This window comes from Temnothorax longispinosus, chromosome 1 (assembly GCF_030848805.1).
Source record: "Temnothorax longispinosus isolate EJ_2023e chromosome 1, Tlon_JGU_v1, whole genome shotgun sequence".
NCBI classification, from domain to species: Eukaryota; Metazoa; Arthropoda; class Insecta; order Hymenoptera; family Formicidae; genus Temnothorax; species Temnothorax longispinosus.
The window spans coordinates 4534995-4551726 of record NC_092358.1 but is presented as its reverse complement, the minus strand read 5'-3'; the positions used below and the strand labels follow the sequence as shown (position 1 = coordinate 4551726).

At 42.5% G+C, this 16732-nt stretch overlaps 1 protein-coding gene across 5 annotated transcripts in view; it reads left to right on the top strand.

The window, feature by feature from the left end:
- Window positions 1-16593, top strand: part of Mamo (zinc finger protein 628-like) — a 62947-nt gene extending 46354 nt beyond the window's left edge. For all 5 annotated transcript variants that reach the window (XM_071783413.1, XM_071783405.1, XM_071783397.1 and 2 more), the window contains one exon: window positions 1063-16593. In XM_071783413.1, coding sequence (XP_071639514.1) covers window positions 1063-2178 — 1116 coding nt within the window. In that variant the 3' untranslated portion in view covers window positions 2179-16593. The remainder of the gene's footprint in view (window positions 1-1062) is intronic.
- Window positions 16594-16732: the final 139 nt, after the last annotated feature.

Sequence of the window (16732 nt, the reverse complement as noted above, 5' to 3'; positions counted from 1 at the left end):
ATTGTTGACAGGTTTTGATTTCAAATTATCCGAAATTGAATGTCACGGAATTTTTTAATCAAAGCCATGAAATCACAGCCATGTGCGAATGCGTCCTGAGTTTTGCGAGCTGACTCGAGTCTCGATTTAACGGCGCACATGTGCAAATACGCGCGAACGCTTGTGTACACGTATACATTTCAGTTGTGTGTCGGCAAGAGAATCGGACAAGTTTCGTAAAAATCGGCAAAATCACACCTCTTAGAAACTCGCGAAGGAAAACCCACTCCGGAAAATAAAAGCCCACTCTCGTCCGTAAAGCTCCATCAACATCGACAACGTGTTCTGAACGTTCCGATCGTAGCGGATAGCCATCAACTGATTTGGCTTGGCGTAAAAAAAAGGAAGTAAATTTAAAAAAAAACTGATTTGTTTCGGTTCTTAGACGAACGAATGCATATCATAGTTGTAAATTAACAATTTGTGAAATAAAAGCTGCAAACTGTTTGTGTTAACAATACGTCACGTGCGTACGATGTGTGTGTTCTTGCCTGTCTCTGTCGCGCACCGCAATCCCCGCAATCCCCGTGCACCCAATCTCGCGTGAAACCCAGCGCGATATTATGCCGTAGGGATTGTTTATCGCTATCATAAGCCGCGTCCGCGCGATACAAAGGGTAAGTGCATAGTTCATAATCTTCCATTCGAGCGTGAAACAATTCTCGAGCCGAGACGTCATTCGAGCCGCGTTTGTGAGACAAATGAGAAAATTTGAAACGAGTTGAAAAACTTTTTTCCGTAAAGTTATTCAAATTGTACGAGTCATTAGTATCGTCCGACGGGGGCTGCTCGAATTACTGGAATTGCTCCAAAGTATTCAAATTTTATATAATGGATTATTTAGAGTTAAATCTCCCGATCTCTTGAGCGGTATCGATGAATCGCTCAAATTATTCGGATTATGCAAATTGCGATTGCAATTAATCGAGGTGCACTCGGATTAGTCGAAGCTCGAAACTCAAGTCGCGCCCCGTCGTCGTGCATTGCGCAACGTACGACGTAATTATTTTTCCTCTGCCGCAGGTCTCGCTCGCCCTCGGCCTGGACCCGGGCGGATGGGGCGCGCTGGTGGAGCGGACGAGCGCGCACGGAGGCGCCGGCGGTGGCGGCATCCTCGGCCACGGCGGCTTCACCGGCCTGGCCGGACTGGCGCGTCGCTGCGGCGTCTGCCTGGCGACGTTCCCGTCGCCGTGGCTGCTGGAGCGGCACGCGTTGCTGCAGCACGCCGGCCAGACCAGCGACGACAAGCCGTTCACCTGCGAGCAGTGCGGCCAGCGTTACCGCTACCGGTCCGCCTACGTGAAGCACCGCGAGCAGAATCATCGTGCCCGGCTACCGGCCGACAAGCTCTTCACCTGCGACGTATGCGGCATGCAGTTCAGGTATCTAAAGTCCTTTAAGAAGCACCGTCTCAACCACGCGCTTGAGCGGCTGCAGCGCGCGCCCGAGCCGCAGAGCAGCGTCGTCGTCGTCTCGGCGCCGGCCGAGCGCAGCGATCAGGTCTCGAGCACCGGCGAGCCGTCCCAAGTGGAGACCGGCAGCGATACCACGACGAATCCGGGCGACGCCGAGGAGTTGCGCGGCGTATTCTCCGAGAACGCTCGCGGTGACGAGAGCGTCTCGGAGACCGCGAGCGTTCAGGAGAATCCCGGCGATGCGGTGGAGGTGCAGTTAACGGAAACCACTGCCGCCGGAACCGGCGGGGTTGGCGGGGTTGGCGGCGGCGGCGGCGGCGGCGGCGGCGGCGGTGGCGGTGGCGGTGGTACCAGCAGCGAGGCCGGCGACGTGGACGACAACGCGGTCGACGACGATCGGCACGAGCCGAGCGAGGCGATGATCGGCCTCGCGCGGAGCGTTACTCGCGAGGCCGATCGTCGCGAGCGACGCTTCGCCTGCCCGTTCTGCGGCAAGTGCGTGAGGTCCAAGGAGAATCTGAAGCTGCACGTACGCAAGCACACCGGCGAACGGCCGTTTGTCTGCCTGTTCTGCGGCCGCGCCTTCGGCGGCAAGAGCGACCTGACGAGGCACCTGCGCATCCACACCGGCGAGCGGCCGTACCACTGCGAGATGTGCGGCAAATGCTTCGCCCGGGCTGACTACCTCTCCAAGCATCTCACCACGCACATCCACCAGCGCTAACGCGATCGTAACTCGGCTCACCCGCCTCGGCCTCCTCGGAGCCGAAGAGCAGCAACGCGACGACGTGCCGCCTTCTCTCCGGCGCGTCCCTCCGCGCGTTGACGCCGCGGCCGTTGCGGGGCGACTCGAGGATTGATCTTATTCAATTAAATATTATACAATATTGGATATTATGTAATATGTCAATAATAAGGAGAATAGGCGAAATTGAACGGCGCGCTGAAAAGCAAGATGTGAAGCAATAGCGCCAAGTATTACGAGTACATCTGTTTGCGCGCTAATAATTTCTTTCTGACTACGAAAGACAGAAATCGGCTCGCTTCCGACTCGTGAAAATGCCGCAAAGCGGTAACGGCAATAATCCTCGGCACTGCTTAACTTATTTCGACCCATTTCGATAGCACACAGAGAGCACACGTTAAAATCCAAATCTCGGAATATTCGATCGTTCACCGTATGCGAGATCATACCTCGAGTCCGCAACGGCGCTTCGCTCTCGGCTGATCGTTGCTGAACGAAAAACCATTCTGCTCGCGAAGAGTACGAGTGTCAAATGAAACCGCTGAAGGACTCCTAGAGAGGAAGAAAGGAACAAACAGAGTGAAAGAAAAAAAAGAACGGACCGCATCTATCCATCGCCGCCGGCCCAACAAGACGCGTCAATTACGGAGAGACAAGGCAGATTATGGTAAAATGTGATCGCGCGCGATCTCTATCTACTACGGTCCACCAGTCTGACGATGGTTTCTGCGCTACGATAGTGAGACTAATTTGTGATAAGAGAGATATGAAACCAAAAAGGAGAAAATGAGAAAGAACAAAAACCAAAGAACGCAACGACGCGGCGGGCGAAAGCCGACGGTCAAAGGCTTCCTTTTGTTGTCTTCTTCGTCTTCGTGCTCCATCGACAAAGTGATATATTTGTAACGTAATAGCTAATCTCGATATACTCGATGTGTACTCGACATGTAATATAATTCGCGATGACGATGCCGCGTGCGATTACGATAATTTCCCTCTACGCGAGCTCCGTGCAGACGCGAACACGTCGGTGGATCTTTTTTTTTTATGCGGATGGAAATCGATATGCGTTATCCGCAGAATTGGGAGCTTCAACCAATGATATAGGTTCACTTTTCGAAGAACACGGGCAAATAAATCTTGAACTTGAGAAAATTAAGTTAAATTAAACTCGATAAAAATTAGAAATTACGCAAATTTCTTAAATTAAATACTTTCTTAATGCTTCAAGATTAATTTTTACAAGTTTTTAGAAAAGTGATTTGGCGCACTCCTCAACTCAACGAACTCTTTTGCCACGAAAAATACCCTCTTGACAATTGGCATGTGCATGGCACGTTCACGTTTATATGGAAACTAAGACAAGTTATTAAAAGCCCGCACTGCATCGGGCATCTTTGATTATACTATTAAATACGAGGTAAGGCACGCAAACGACTTTTCGCGATAAACTTTTTAAAAGCCAGAGTTTCTGGCCATTCTATTAATCTACTTTTGCTCGCGAGTTAACATGAAAGAAAAAAATGAAACGCACATACAAGCTTATCGCGGCGAAAGGGATCAAGATTACGAGTATCAATGTGCAATACAAAATGTAAAAATCGCGCGTAGCGCGGCGTGCAGCATACGTTTTGATATTTATTAATCCTCTGTAGACGAAATTATGTTTTTCCCGATAAAGAACACCAATTCTCTTTTCTCGAAGCTTTGGTTAGAAAATAAATATATATCTGTATTTTATATATATACATTCTATATGGTTGTTCTTAAATAGAGAATCTTCGAGATATGAACTTGAATAGAAACGCGCAACGAGAAACGCATCTTGCTTTGAGATTTTACATCAGTCCATAGAGGATTAAGTCATTCGCCGAGCAGTTGCTTTTGCGATTATCATCCGTGTAAAACGACGTGTTCGACGTTGGCACCGATCGGGGAGGGCGAACCTCCCGGAAAGCGTTGCCGGTGCCTTTGAATTCCCGAATGAACGAACGAATAATCCTTTCCTTGATATGATGCGGATAGCAATAATATAATATCTTTTATTTCTCCCGTCTACGTCTATGTCAGAGACACCAGCGCGATTTAGGTTCGTCGTCGGGAGCCGCGAAGTAGCGTCTTGTTGCACGGTCTATATTCGGTCCTTCCAGAAGTCCTCTCCATTTAGTCGCTCTCCTAGGTATTTATACATATACGTGCGTATATGCGTATATACAATAACGAGATGCTGTCCTAGCTATATGCGTTGGACCGCGAAACGAGAGTGGCCGGCTCATTCTCTTGGAATCGGTCTCGTAAGTAGCTTTAATTTCCGACCACTTCATAAACCAAGTCCGATCGTGCGTTCTCGTCGAAGCGAAAGAGATAGAGGAAGGGACGTAGGAGGGGCGTTTCTTAGGGGCGAACCCGAAGGATCATTTACGAGACCGGATCCCTCCACTTGGTCAGAAAACACTTACCTAGCCCTTAAGTGATGTATAGTGTACTTGCTGCTCTGTGTACTTTCGCGCGCTCTCGAAAGTACGCGAAACGAAGTTGAATAACGAAGGTGCTATCTAACGAATAGGGTTGATCGCCAGATGCCGGCCGGCCGGTACCTCTACCCGAGAGACGAAAAACGTGAGGAGACGAAATGCGAGGAGGAGAGAGAGAGAGAATAAAGAGAAGCTCTATAGATTGCCAGCTAATGTCTACCCGTGCCAAAAAGGAAAGTCTTTAGAAACGGAGAAGAGAGAGAGAGAAAGAAAGAGAGAAAAAAATAGAGAGTCAGAGAAAGTGAGCAAGAGAAAGGAGAATCTATTCCGTCGGGCGAAAATTCAATTTCCCTCCAAGACCGGCCCGGTGCTGCGATAGGCCAATTTAGTCCGTAATTACTATACCGTATTATTATACCGTCTCGATAAAGATGTAATTTAACGATTAGATGATACGTCGATATTGATGTCGTCCGTGGTCGGGTGGTGCGGCCATCGCGTCGAGATTTTATTAAGAGGAACATGTCCAACGAATGTCAACGAGAATTCGCGGCGAGACGCGGGAAGCGTTTCGCTCGCGTCTGCACCCTTTTAATTTCCCACTTCTCGCCGTTTCGCCATATATATATATGTATATGTATACATACACTCGTCCGCCCTAATAAGCTGGACATATACGTGGTCCTCGTGCGCGTTCAGTCTCGAGGAGCGCGGACTAGAAGATTAAAGAAAACAGTTCCATGACGCCTGACGCCCCGATCGTTAGTCTAACTGCCCAACGTCCGCCCACTGCCGTTCCATTTCCACTTCCACTGTCACCGTGATAACCGAGGAAAGCTGCAAATTGCTTCGTAAATCAGAGGCGAGATTTTTGAGCTTGGAAATAAGATCGAACCCAGGTATTTTGGGACCTTTTTACTATTGAAACAACATCGAAGTATTACATTAATATAATATTAATCTGATTATATTAATATATAATTTAATTAATATTATATTAATCCTAGAATACTAATTATAATTTAATCATGATTTTCAAAGGTTGATAATAATCGTTTTAATAAATGCACTTGTGTGAGATAGATATGTTTTAAAAGGTGTTGCAGCTCATCCGAATGTAAAAAATGTAACGAATTTTTTATAACAAATATTTTTATAATAATCTTTATAATAATTTTGATAATATCCAAATTTTTCCTATAAAAATTGATGAAAGTACTAGAGAGTTTGGAATTATGCTATATTATTTTTTAATTTAATGTGCGTTTTTAAATATAACGGGTACATTGTGCGTTCATTATTTTACTTATTTGTAGCAGTCTAGAATCGAGTTCGATGTGCGCGCGATGTTTGATTCTCGAATCTTTGAGTTCTCAGATTTTTCGCAATCTTTGAGCAATTTCTGATTCATAGATGTTAGCAATCTCGGGAATTTTCAACGCTTCTGCGATTTCAGCGTACGTTTGTATGGAGTTTGTGATCCCGTCGCAAAGGTTCGCGCGCGCTCTCTCTCTCTCGCCGGTGTGCTGCTTATAGTCGTGACTTGAATCGCGATTCAATAGGACACAGTGCCAAACGATTATTCTATACCAAGGTAGTAGCGATGGCGAGGCGCGCGGAAACGCGACCTGCAACGCGAATGCAACGGGCAAAAGTAATTTCGGGGCCGTTTGCCGCTTTCCGAATTCGGTTGTCCTTTCGCCTCTGGAAGATGGGAACGAATGAAAGTACGCCCCGCGAATTAAACCACCGGAAGCACCGCCGGATGTAGTGCTTGCGTTTCAGTTCGAGCGTAATAACGCTAAATAGTGACTACGCGGACAATCTAATCTCGTTTACAGCGGAACGTTACAGCGGAATGCGTTGTTACTCTTAGTTACCGTATTAATTGTATTTTGTAGACAGTAATACGACTACTGACTTCGAGTCAGCCACCGCCGCTTTGTTGAATTAACTGACGGAGAGGCGCGCGAGAGACACTCTCTCTCGGATAGTCGATACAAAACTGTCGCGATTCTTCCACCCTGTCGTTCTTGATAAACGTCTCGGAATCGGGAACGAGGAACGTACACATTCTTTTAAGGACGTGATCGCTAAGTACGAGAGTACCTTAAAGTAAACAATTAAATAATGTGATATTTTAGTAATGTGTACCAGGAGTTTAGTATGTATATATAGCTGAAGCTACTAGTCATTTCCCAATTAGTTGGAATTCGAGATTTAGCCATAAAATCATATGTGATAAAATCGGTTAAGTCTACTATGTGTATATGATTGTCGACGCGAACCGAAGAATACTTTTTGCAATATTCGACTAATATTAATCCTGTCTCGAAATCGATACCGCAACGTTTTCGTCGCTAAAAATTTTTTATTTCACACAATCGAGCCGTTTATTTTCAGCTACGAATCTCTCCAAAACAATCTGACGTACCGTATTCCATACTCTTATAATACCTATCAGTTGTCTGTTGTGGGATATTTTGATTATTTAATATATGTATATTAAGTTATTATCGCAAGGTGCAAAATATTAAAAGAATCTATTTCTATTGCCTCTCAGAATACTATGATAATTCATTATATTGTTAATAATGCATAAAAAATAAGTGTTAGCAAAAAAATCCAAGTTTTTTTTTCAATAAAATACATATAATAATTTTTTATTTTAATTAATTTAAAAGTTCAAATAATATCAAAGATACAACATTGACAAATTAATGCGATATCAACAGTTTTTGGTTAATTACATTGCTCTGCACCCGCTATCTTATTAATTACAACCGTTGGCAAACGTACGTCATTCGCATGTAACAGAACGTCGTAACTGGTTTTGAGCGATCGGAGTTAGAATCGATAGAGTACATGCCGGAGATCGGACAAATCGACGTGGCCGGATACATGTACAATATATATATATGTATATATATTTACACACATATATATATATATATATATCTATATGTGAATATCGAGTCTCGCGAGCTCGTAGTTTGTAGACTCTCGTTTGCTCTCGAACTTACATCGAATTCTGGGAATCAATTAATCGCGCGGCGTGTGTGCGACTGTCCGCGTCGCACGTTAGCTCGCGTGATAGCCAGTCGTCTTTCAATCGAACTCCGGTAAAATGTAGCAGCTACCTACCGAATGCGGCGGGATAATATATTTATCGCCGTGCCGCGCCCCAGCGCACGTACGAGACGATCGCGGATAGTTTTTGACTCGCGCTACGGCTCGTACTTTCAGGCCGGCGATATCAGTACCGCGATATCAGGGCGTACAAGCACCTCGCGTTTCAAGTTCCGGAATAATCCTAGGAACGCCAACTCTTTCCTCAACCAGTTTATTACCAGCAATTGTATATAAACGGCGTATTTCAAAATGATCAAATATTCTTTTTATTATACATTTTTTTTTTCACTTTAATTGGAAATCGATTTATTTTCAACGAAAATGTTGAAGCACCACAATTCTATGCATATACGTTTATTTGCTTTAGAATATAATATAAATTATAATTTATTAATATATTGCATATCTTAACGATAGTAGTGGAAATATTTTAAAATTTTTATTTAGAAAATTTTAATATAAAATTTTTAGTTTATAGATATGGCTGGTATTTCTAAGATTAATCACATCTTGCATATTTTACGAGATAATTCGTATTGCTTCCGCAATCCTTCTTCCGATTCAGTCTTTAATGTATTTTTGAAATGTGCCAGATAAATTAAATTAACGTGATTTTATCATCATACAATGTGTTGGCTGGCGAGCTTTTGTTTCTTACGACTTGTTCTTTACATTCGACAGTTATATAAGTCGACGACAGCATTCTGCAGTTATAATGTATAGCTCATCGATGCATCTCGTTCTTTGTAAAGATAAAAGAATTTAGTGTGGGGATTAAATCTCAAGAATATAATCTCGATAAATTCAATATTCAATGCTACGGACACGACAAATTGCACGTTGGACATGAATGTTACGAACACAGAGAGGTTGCTTTCGGCTCTATAACGACATTTGTATCGAAATTGTATCGATTTCGATAATTTTTGTTCGCGGCATAATTTCTTTTTAAGAAAATTAATTAATCTCAAGAAAAATTGAATTTCTGAAAATTTATATATCCACGCTCTTATAAGAAAACGGGCCCCGGACCATCGGATTCTTCGATCGTCGCGGGGTCGGACGATCGGGCGCCCGATATATCGAACGATATTTTGTATAATTTAACTAACGAATAATATTTATATTTACTGATATATTTACACGCAGGCACCGCGATCCATTGCAATCCGTCTCTCTTATGGCCTATATACATGTCGAGAAAGCGCGCGCTGAGCGTCGCGACGTTCGACCCGACGCGACGTTACGTGTCCTTATTATAGAAAGGGGCCTGCATCCACGGAGAATCCCTCGAAAAGGGATCGATGTCTACCGTATCTGTTGATTCGTGCGTTTTCTTTAATTCGCGTTTTAGCTCGTTCAGAGATACGTTTGGTTTAATCGTCGATCCTCCCCCCCCCCTCTGGAAAATGGTGGACTAACCACGGTTCAGGCGTTATGGAGTATATTGGGCATTTTAAATCACGTTTAAAGTTATAGCTACAACACCAAGTAATATATATACAAATATATACAAATATGTATATACGCACATATGTATTTGTATATATACAGATTCTAAGATATATATATATATATATATAAATATAAATATTATAAATATATATATATGACGATAATATTATATATATATGAAAATATATTTAATGAATGTTCCTATATTTATATTATAAGTATATAATAAGTGTATTATATTGATATTCGATGGCGATTTCAGGTTTTTACCAAAACTTAAATGTCTGTTTAGGTAGTAGCTACTATCGGACACTAGTTTAAAATGCTGGAAGAGCGAGAAAGAGAGAGCGTGATGTAGGCAAAGAAAGAAAAAAAAATGGTGAAGAGGTTGTGTGGTGAGGCGACAAATTTCAGAATCCTCAGAGAGACGAGAGAGATGAAACGTTAGAGGGGGGAGGGGGGAAGAGAGACACATTAGGGAACGTATGTTAAACGGGTTTGCATGTGTCGACGGCGAGGCGAGGGTCTTCCTATACTGACTGAACGATCAGATGTGATATATGCATAAGGATTAATTATTTACTCTAATCGTACATATATATGTGTAATTAATATTATATTAATATGGTTACGATATACAAACATTATATCTATATATTGTGTATAGGTAGATAGGAACATATACAATGTTTTTAATGGTTTATCTATGTTCCGAGGATATATGCTAAGTGTATTTAGATAGGAAGCTGTAAGAAGGTCTCTCGCCGTTAATGTTTGATCGATAGAGACCTCCGGCTAGCGAGTGACTCAATTCACGTCAGAAAATCCTCCATTGCGTACTTTCGCGTATCCGTTGGGAGAGAGCGTCCCGACTAATCGGGAGGTGTCAATATCCCGGCCGTCTTAATGATACGAATAATTTACGTGTTTTTGCAACGAGAGAACATCCTCGCGCTACCGTCTATCTACGTTCGTCTGAAGAACAAAAAGACGTCGATAGACAAGAGAAATATCCGATACCTTAATTTAAAAGCGATGTCTCTGCCAGTCATCATATTTATCGTGCTATTTTTTCAACAGTTATTGAGGTTTCCGCCGAGTTCTCTTTATCAACAAATTTTTTTTCTCCTTAAAAATCACCTTTGAAGCTCTTCCTCGGGAAAAATCCCACAGTAGATTACATTACGTAGTCACTCAATGTACTTAGAAAAAGATGCGAGTGTTTTAACAAATTAATTTCACATATATAAATAAGTAACACAGTTTCTTGTTTCTCAGACAATTCTAAGTGCACTTTGCTCAAAGAAAATAAAATATATATATCTAGGGTTTCTAGGGGTCTCTTAAAGTTCCGAGAAACCGAGAAACATTTCGGGAAATCTGATTTCCCCGAGACACACTCGACATTCTTTTATCTTTGCAAGCAGAAAAATTCCAGATATCATTTCGATAAAGGCGCGAAATTAGGCAATGCGGGCTCTTCTCTCGCGAATCCCCCCACGGCTGGCTGGCAGAATGCAGAAGGAAGGGGAGGAGGAATTTTCGGGAGTGTTTCAATTTTCACGCGTTCCGTGCAATAACAGTTTGCTCAATCCTCGGTGTCCGTCGGTCCGTCCGTACGGAACGACTACTCGTAGGTTATAAAAAGACAAAAAAAAATGAAAAAAGAAGAAGAAAACACAAAGAAGAAGACGCGGCAGCGTTTACATTAACACACGCGTGTGTAGTGCGCAGTGCGACAAGTAGAAAGTAGTAGCTCGACTCGTTATTAGTAGCCAGACATTTTCGAACCTAATTAGTCGAACGGACTTTATCTCCTTTTTCGAAACTTCCTTCGAGTCTCTCTCGGTGTCTTCGGTGTCTATTCTAAAGAGATTTAAAACGAAAAAAAAAATACATAAAAAAAATAAAACCGCGAAGCGAGTTAAGCGTTTTAGAGCCTCGGTCTATGTAATAGCGAACCTAAGGAAACTCTCGGAGCCTTTTTTTTATCGACGTGTAAAAAGAAAGGTTGAGATCGGGAAGACAAGAGATATTTCGGTACAATCTGATGTATCCTCGCGCTTTGCGATTTTCAGCAAAATTTTTTAATTGTCGTTACACTAAATTTATCCGTCGTTATCGGCGCATCGTTGCTCCAGCAATAATAGGCGATAAAAAAGCGAGTGTTACTTCCTCTTTAAACATATATCGGCTGATTTAACGTCAGCCAGCTGATCAGAAACGTAGACGATATACTTATTACAAAAAATTATATATGCATAGTACATATTAATTTTTTCACGTGGGTGTTAAAATTACATCACAACAATTTTAATAAGAGGAAAAATGTATATGTACAGATTTCTGTAAAAAATTCTCACGTGCAGAAATACATTGTTTTATTATTTTTCGCCTTCGTTTTCGGCTGATATGACGATCTTAAAGGCGTCTGAATTTTCATGTCCGTCGAGTACCTAACTTTGCTGAAATAAACATGCGCGCGATTCATCCGATAAATATTCACCGAGAAATCGACGATAAAGAAAAGGCTTATAATTATAAAGGCGATATAATGGAGGATTCCGCGTTTAACTTAAACGAAAGTCGATTTTGCAATCACTTTGCCGTCGCGAGGAGAACTAATAAGTCGTGGCCGTATTATCATAATTGTTTGTCGTACCTACCGTTAGATAATTAATTGTAATTTAATAACTAGCATAATTAACGACAACTTATTATATATACAATGCGGCATCGCGGACGCGCGCGACCCGCGCGGGGAAAGGCGAGTCCGCGCCGCCGCGCGTGGATGTTAGAGATATTTTTCAACTTGTACTAAATGTGATAAACCGATGAATTGACAATGAGCAATCTAACTGTAATATATGAATATTATATATTACATATATATACATACACAAATATTCTATATATATAATATTACGCGCGCGCAACACACACACAAATATTATATATATATTATATACATAAATGTCTGTCGTACAAGCCGTAATTAGGATTTACTGTAGTTAGTACGTGTTAGCTTATTAAATGAATACACTCGTAAATGGCAGATGGCGGAATGAAACGCGTTTATGCGGTCGAGATGAGAGGAAAGAAAGAATGGGAGAGGTAGGGCGAAAGAGAGAAAAAGCGAGTATAGAGGAAATCAAGAATAATATCGTATGCCGTCTCGAAATCTGTCCACGAATTCTCCATTGACGCTGGGCGCTGTCGTGCAAAAGCGAAGAACGCGTCCGCGACCCTCCGGCTCTTCGGCTAACTAACTAATTAATTAAGAGAACTTGGAGCAACGTGTGAAAACAATGTCTCGCGAACCTTTGGTGCGCGCGCTCTGCCGCTGTAACGGAGCTTTGCAATCGTGTCGCGACTTAAACGAAGAAGTCCGCGTATAACGACGACAAAATAAAGGAGCGACGAGAAAGAATTAATAACGCGAATCATTTCGTTCGAAATCTCGTCACTAGATTCTACACATAAATTAATTTTATTGTCGTTAATGTGTTTTGGAAAAAAAAAGTTAGACGTAATCGTTGCAGCGTTTTATTATCAATTCTTTTAAATAACTAATTATAACTCGCGGAGTGATCTAGCTTGTTTCGCAAGATCTACAGATCGCAAGATCGGTTTTATATATTTAGCTTATAATTAGGATAATCGCAAATATATAAGAAAATACGAGATTCTTTCTCGTAAATCTCCTTTCAACGCTTTTTTTGGGCGTAGCGCTAAAAGCGATTCATATATGCATCAAGTCGATACTTCGATCTTATGCATATCCGTTAAAGTTGATCGTGATCGCGCAATCGCGTGATCCACGACGCGTAGATCGCGCAGCCACGTTCTCGAGAAGTGTGCGTTCGATATATAATTACGTATAATATAAACGGCCGTTGGTACAAAAGTGCGAATCTCTCTCCCACCTGAATCCGATCCCCATCGCGAGCGCCGATCCGTGATCGACGATCGATCGACCAAGCTAAACGAACGATTACGAGACGACGAATTAATTATAGTGTTTTATGAGCCATATAGCGCGGCGCCCCACGTCATTGGTAACGCTTTAAATAACGGGGGAGTATAAAAGTATTGTGTGAAACAAGCACACCACTCTATTACCGGTATATATTATATACATTGTAATCAATTGTTGTCTACGATATAATGTTATTTTTCTAATTCATATTCAATTGTTATTGTTGAGCGAGAGAACAAGAGAGAAAGAGAGAGAGAGAGCGAGCGAGCGAGCGAGGATAAATGAGGATGAATGGCAGGGAGAAAGATGAGAAGTGGAACGGTATAACGAAAAGCGAGATACCGGGGAGGGGGAAAAAACGGGGAATAAAAGAGAAGGAGAGAATGCGATATTGAAAGATTGTGGGAGGGAATGAGAGAGCGAAAACGTGCGTACGAATGGAAGATGAAAAAAAGCACATCGAATACTTAAGCGCGAATAATGTATTCGACCAGGATAGAATCTCCTGTACTTTCCATTTCCATTTGCTTCCCTTTCGAGCAACATTTACATACATCATCACGTACAACGAGTTCTATGTCTTTCCCAAGTGTTTTGGCAGCTGATTCTTATATATGGATATAAAATCGTATTGCGAGACACGATTATAAATTAATATTCCTTCGATTGAAGCCGAAGAGTCTCAAATGTGCCAAGAAAAGTATATTTTTCACGAAATTATGCGGTTGTGTACGATTTTATATTTTGACATAATAAGCGATTCGTTTATATATCTTGCTTACGAGACTATTTGCTATGCGAGACGCGTTTAGAGGCGCGCTAAAACCCACGTTTCGGCGAGTCATTGGCCGCATTCAGCAGATACAACTGTTGAGTTCGTCTTATCAACACTATGCGTTGCGTGGTTGGCTCTAAAAGTAAGAGCCACGCACGTTCGACTGCTACTCAGCGGCTTGGTCTGCTGAACGTGACCTTTATTTCTCCAGGGAGAGACTTGCTCCCTTTCGCTTCTCCTCGGAAGCTACGACACCGTAGCTGCCGAGCTATACCAACGAATCGACTAAAATCCCTCGAGTTGGCACTTTGGAACTTTGCGACTTGAATTCTAGCGGTAATATATAGCGAGGTGTTTTGGTGCCAGACCGCCGAATCGGACTTCCGCCGTCCCAATTCCACGCTCGTTCCACGCGACGTACAAGTTTGCCCGCGTGTACGGAGGGTGGAAAATCGCGGCTGGAAAACGCAAGTAGTGACGGTGCGCGATTAGCGCGACGAAGCCGCGCCGCGTCGCGACGGTACGCCGGTCGCCTGTGATATACATACAAAGTCGCGAGCGCACAAGTATTGTATTTTTTGTAAGGCTCATGTACGCCACGCAGATTGTGATAATCGAGTTCGCGGCGTCGTCTCGTGGATGGACGACGGACCGGCGTGCCCGATATTATATACCATCGCGCGAGACACAGATGCACATTTCGGAATGCGATTCGGCGGGCCTACCTTTATTTCCCTTCCGAAGCGAAATAAGTGCGAATGAGGCTTGTTAACGTTTTAACTTGTGCGAGGAAAAATGATGCGTTTCCTTTAGCTTTCTTAAAGTCCGACGCGCTATCCGAGAGGACTTTCCATCGACCACCGCTTCTTGTGTCATGCCAAAATGATCGACGAATACAATAAGCGACGAGGTGCTTTAGGTCGCCCACGGAGATGCGTTGTTGTTTTATTTTCTTTTTTTTTTAACAGGTATCGGAGGAGATCGTTTTTAATGTGCTAAAAATTAGACTGATAGACTTTGCACGAAGTGATACTTTTTATATATGGGGAAGCAGTTATGAGACGATTTCATTTCTCGCCTTGGAAAAGGTAACGATCGTACCGTGTTAGGACAGAGGTACGAGAGGGACGAACGCTGCCTTCTCATTTGTTTGTTAAAGCTGTCGAGAATCTTGTCAGCAGAATATTGCTCGCACGTTGCCTCGATTAATTATTGTTATCTAATCGATGCGAATCTTCGCCGAGTCTCGAAGAGATTGTAGAGCAGAAGCAGTAGTTGACTTGAACGGACAAACGGCGGAACTTTTATCTATTTCTTTTTTGATGGCTTGATAATTGTAAAATTGTAAAGTTTAGAAATTATCGCGGAAAATCATGAATAGAAGTCATACAAAAGACAAGTTTAACTCTCCTTACAATAAATCACAAATGTATAAGCGACAACAAAAATTTTATCTTTATATTCACATTATGAAACATTTATCTTTCCAAAACGCCGCGCCGATTAGATGATTCTTGAAAAAAAAAATGAAAAGATTGCATAAAAATTACATTGGATTACAATACATAAAGTTATTTGACTGCGAGAGCCCTAAAAAAATCGTTAGCCACCACACGAGATGTGAATTTCGTGCTCGCCGATCGTTAATCGTGCGGTCTAACTATCGCGACCTGCATTGCATAAACTGCAAGTTTTATTCCGGCTATAAATGGGAATTCTCTACGATGTCGAATGCCGCTATCGCGCCGTCACGCCGGATATTCGCTAAAGAGGATATTTAATAAATAACGCGCTCGCGAAGCAGAATCGCGTCAAATTGACACGCTGGTAGACGTTTTGGACTCCGCGTGAAAATTTTATTTACAAACTCGAAAAAAAACTGCGAAACATTCGATGAAAGCTGGGGCGATCGCGCAACGACCTGCCATTGTCGGACGAGCGATCGTTACACAAGTTACAAATACGTAACTTCCGCCGGATTTGTGTATAAAAGCTCGAATTTACACCGCCCGATATTCAGATAAAAATAGAACGAAAATGTCCGCGGGTCTTGACTCGGCGAACGATTCGCTCGCGAATCAATTAATTCTACAAAATCTCAAAACGGGACTACGTTAGTTACGTAATTAAGCGTCGCGTTTTTTGTGATATTTTTAAATCTGCGGGTGCGAGCGTCTGCGTGTATGTAGTACGTTGTTGTTGAATCCGGTGTCCACTGCGAGATGCCAAAGAATTGTAAGTCGTGTAATAAAGCTGTGGCTGTAAGGTAACTATGAATAACGTCAATGATAACGAAATGATGATGACGGTGACGATGATGATGATGATGATAATGGAACGTCTGGCGCGGTGATAATCGTTATTGCTATCTTGTAACGTTTAATGTATATCAGTGTCGTGCAAACAAAAAATAAGAAAAAAAAATGAGCGGCTGAAGCTCCTCGGTGTTGTGGGTATGCATACTCGTTCCTAGCAACTCGTATGACAATTACTATTCGATACTACTCATAACGATTGCATTGATCTACTTTACTCTACGTACACTTTAAAGATAAATAAATACATTCTGTCCAATCTCACTTAGACCTATGTCGATGTTTGTTCTTCCCTCGTCGATCTCCCGCTCTACTCTCAATAGGAAGGATTCATCTCGAGGAAGGTAAAAGAATAATTCCAGGTGGGAATTGTGGTCGATTATTAATCGCGCGTATGCTTCAA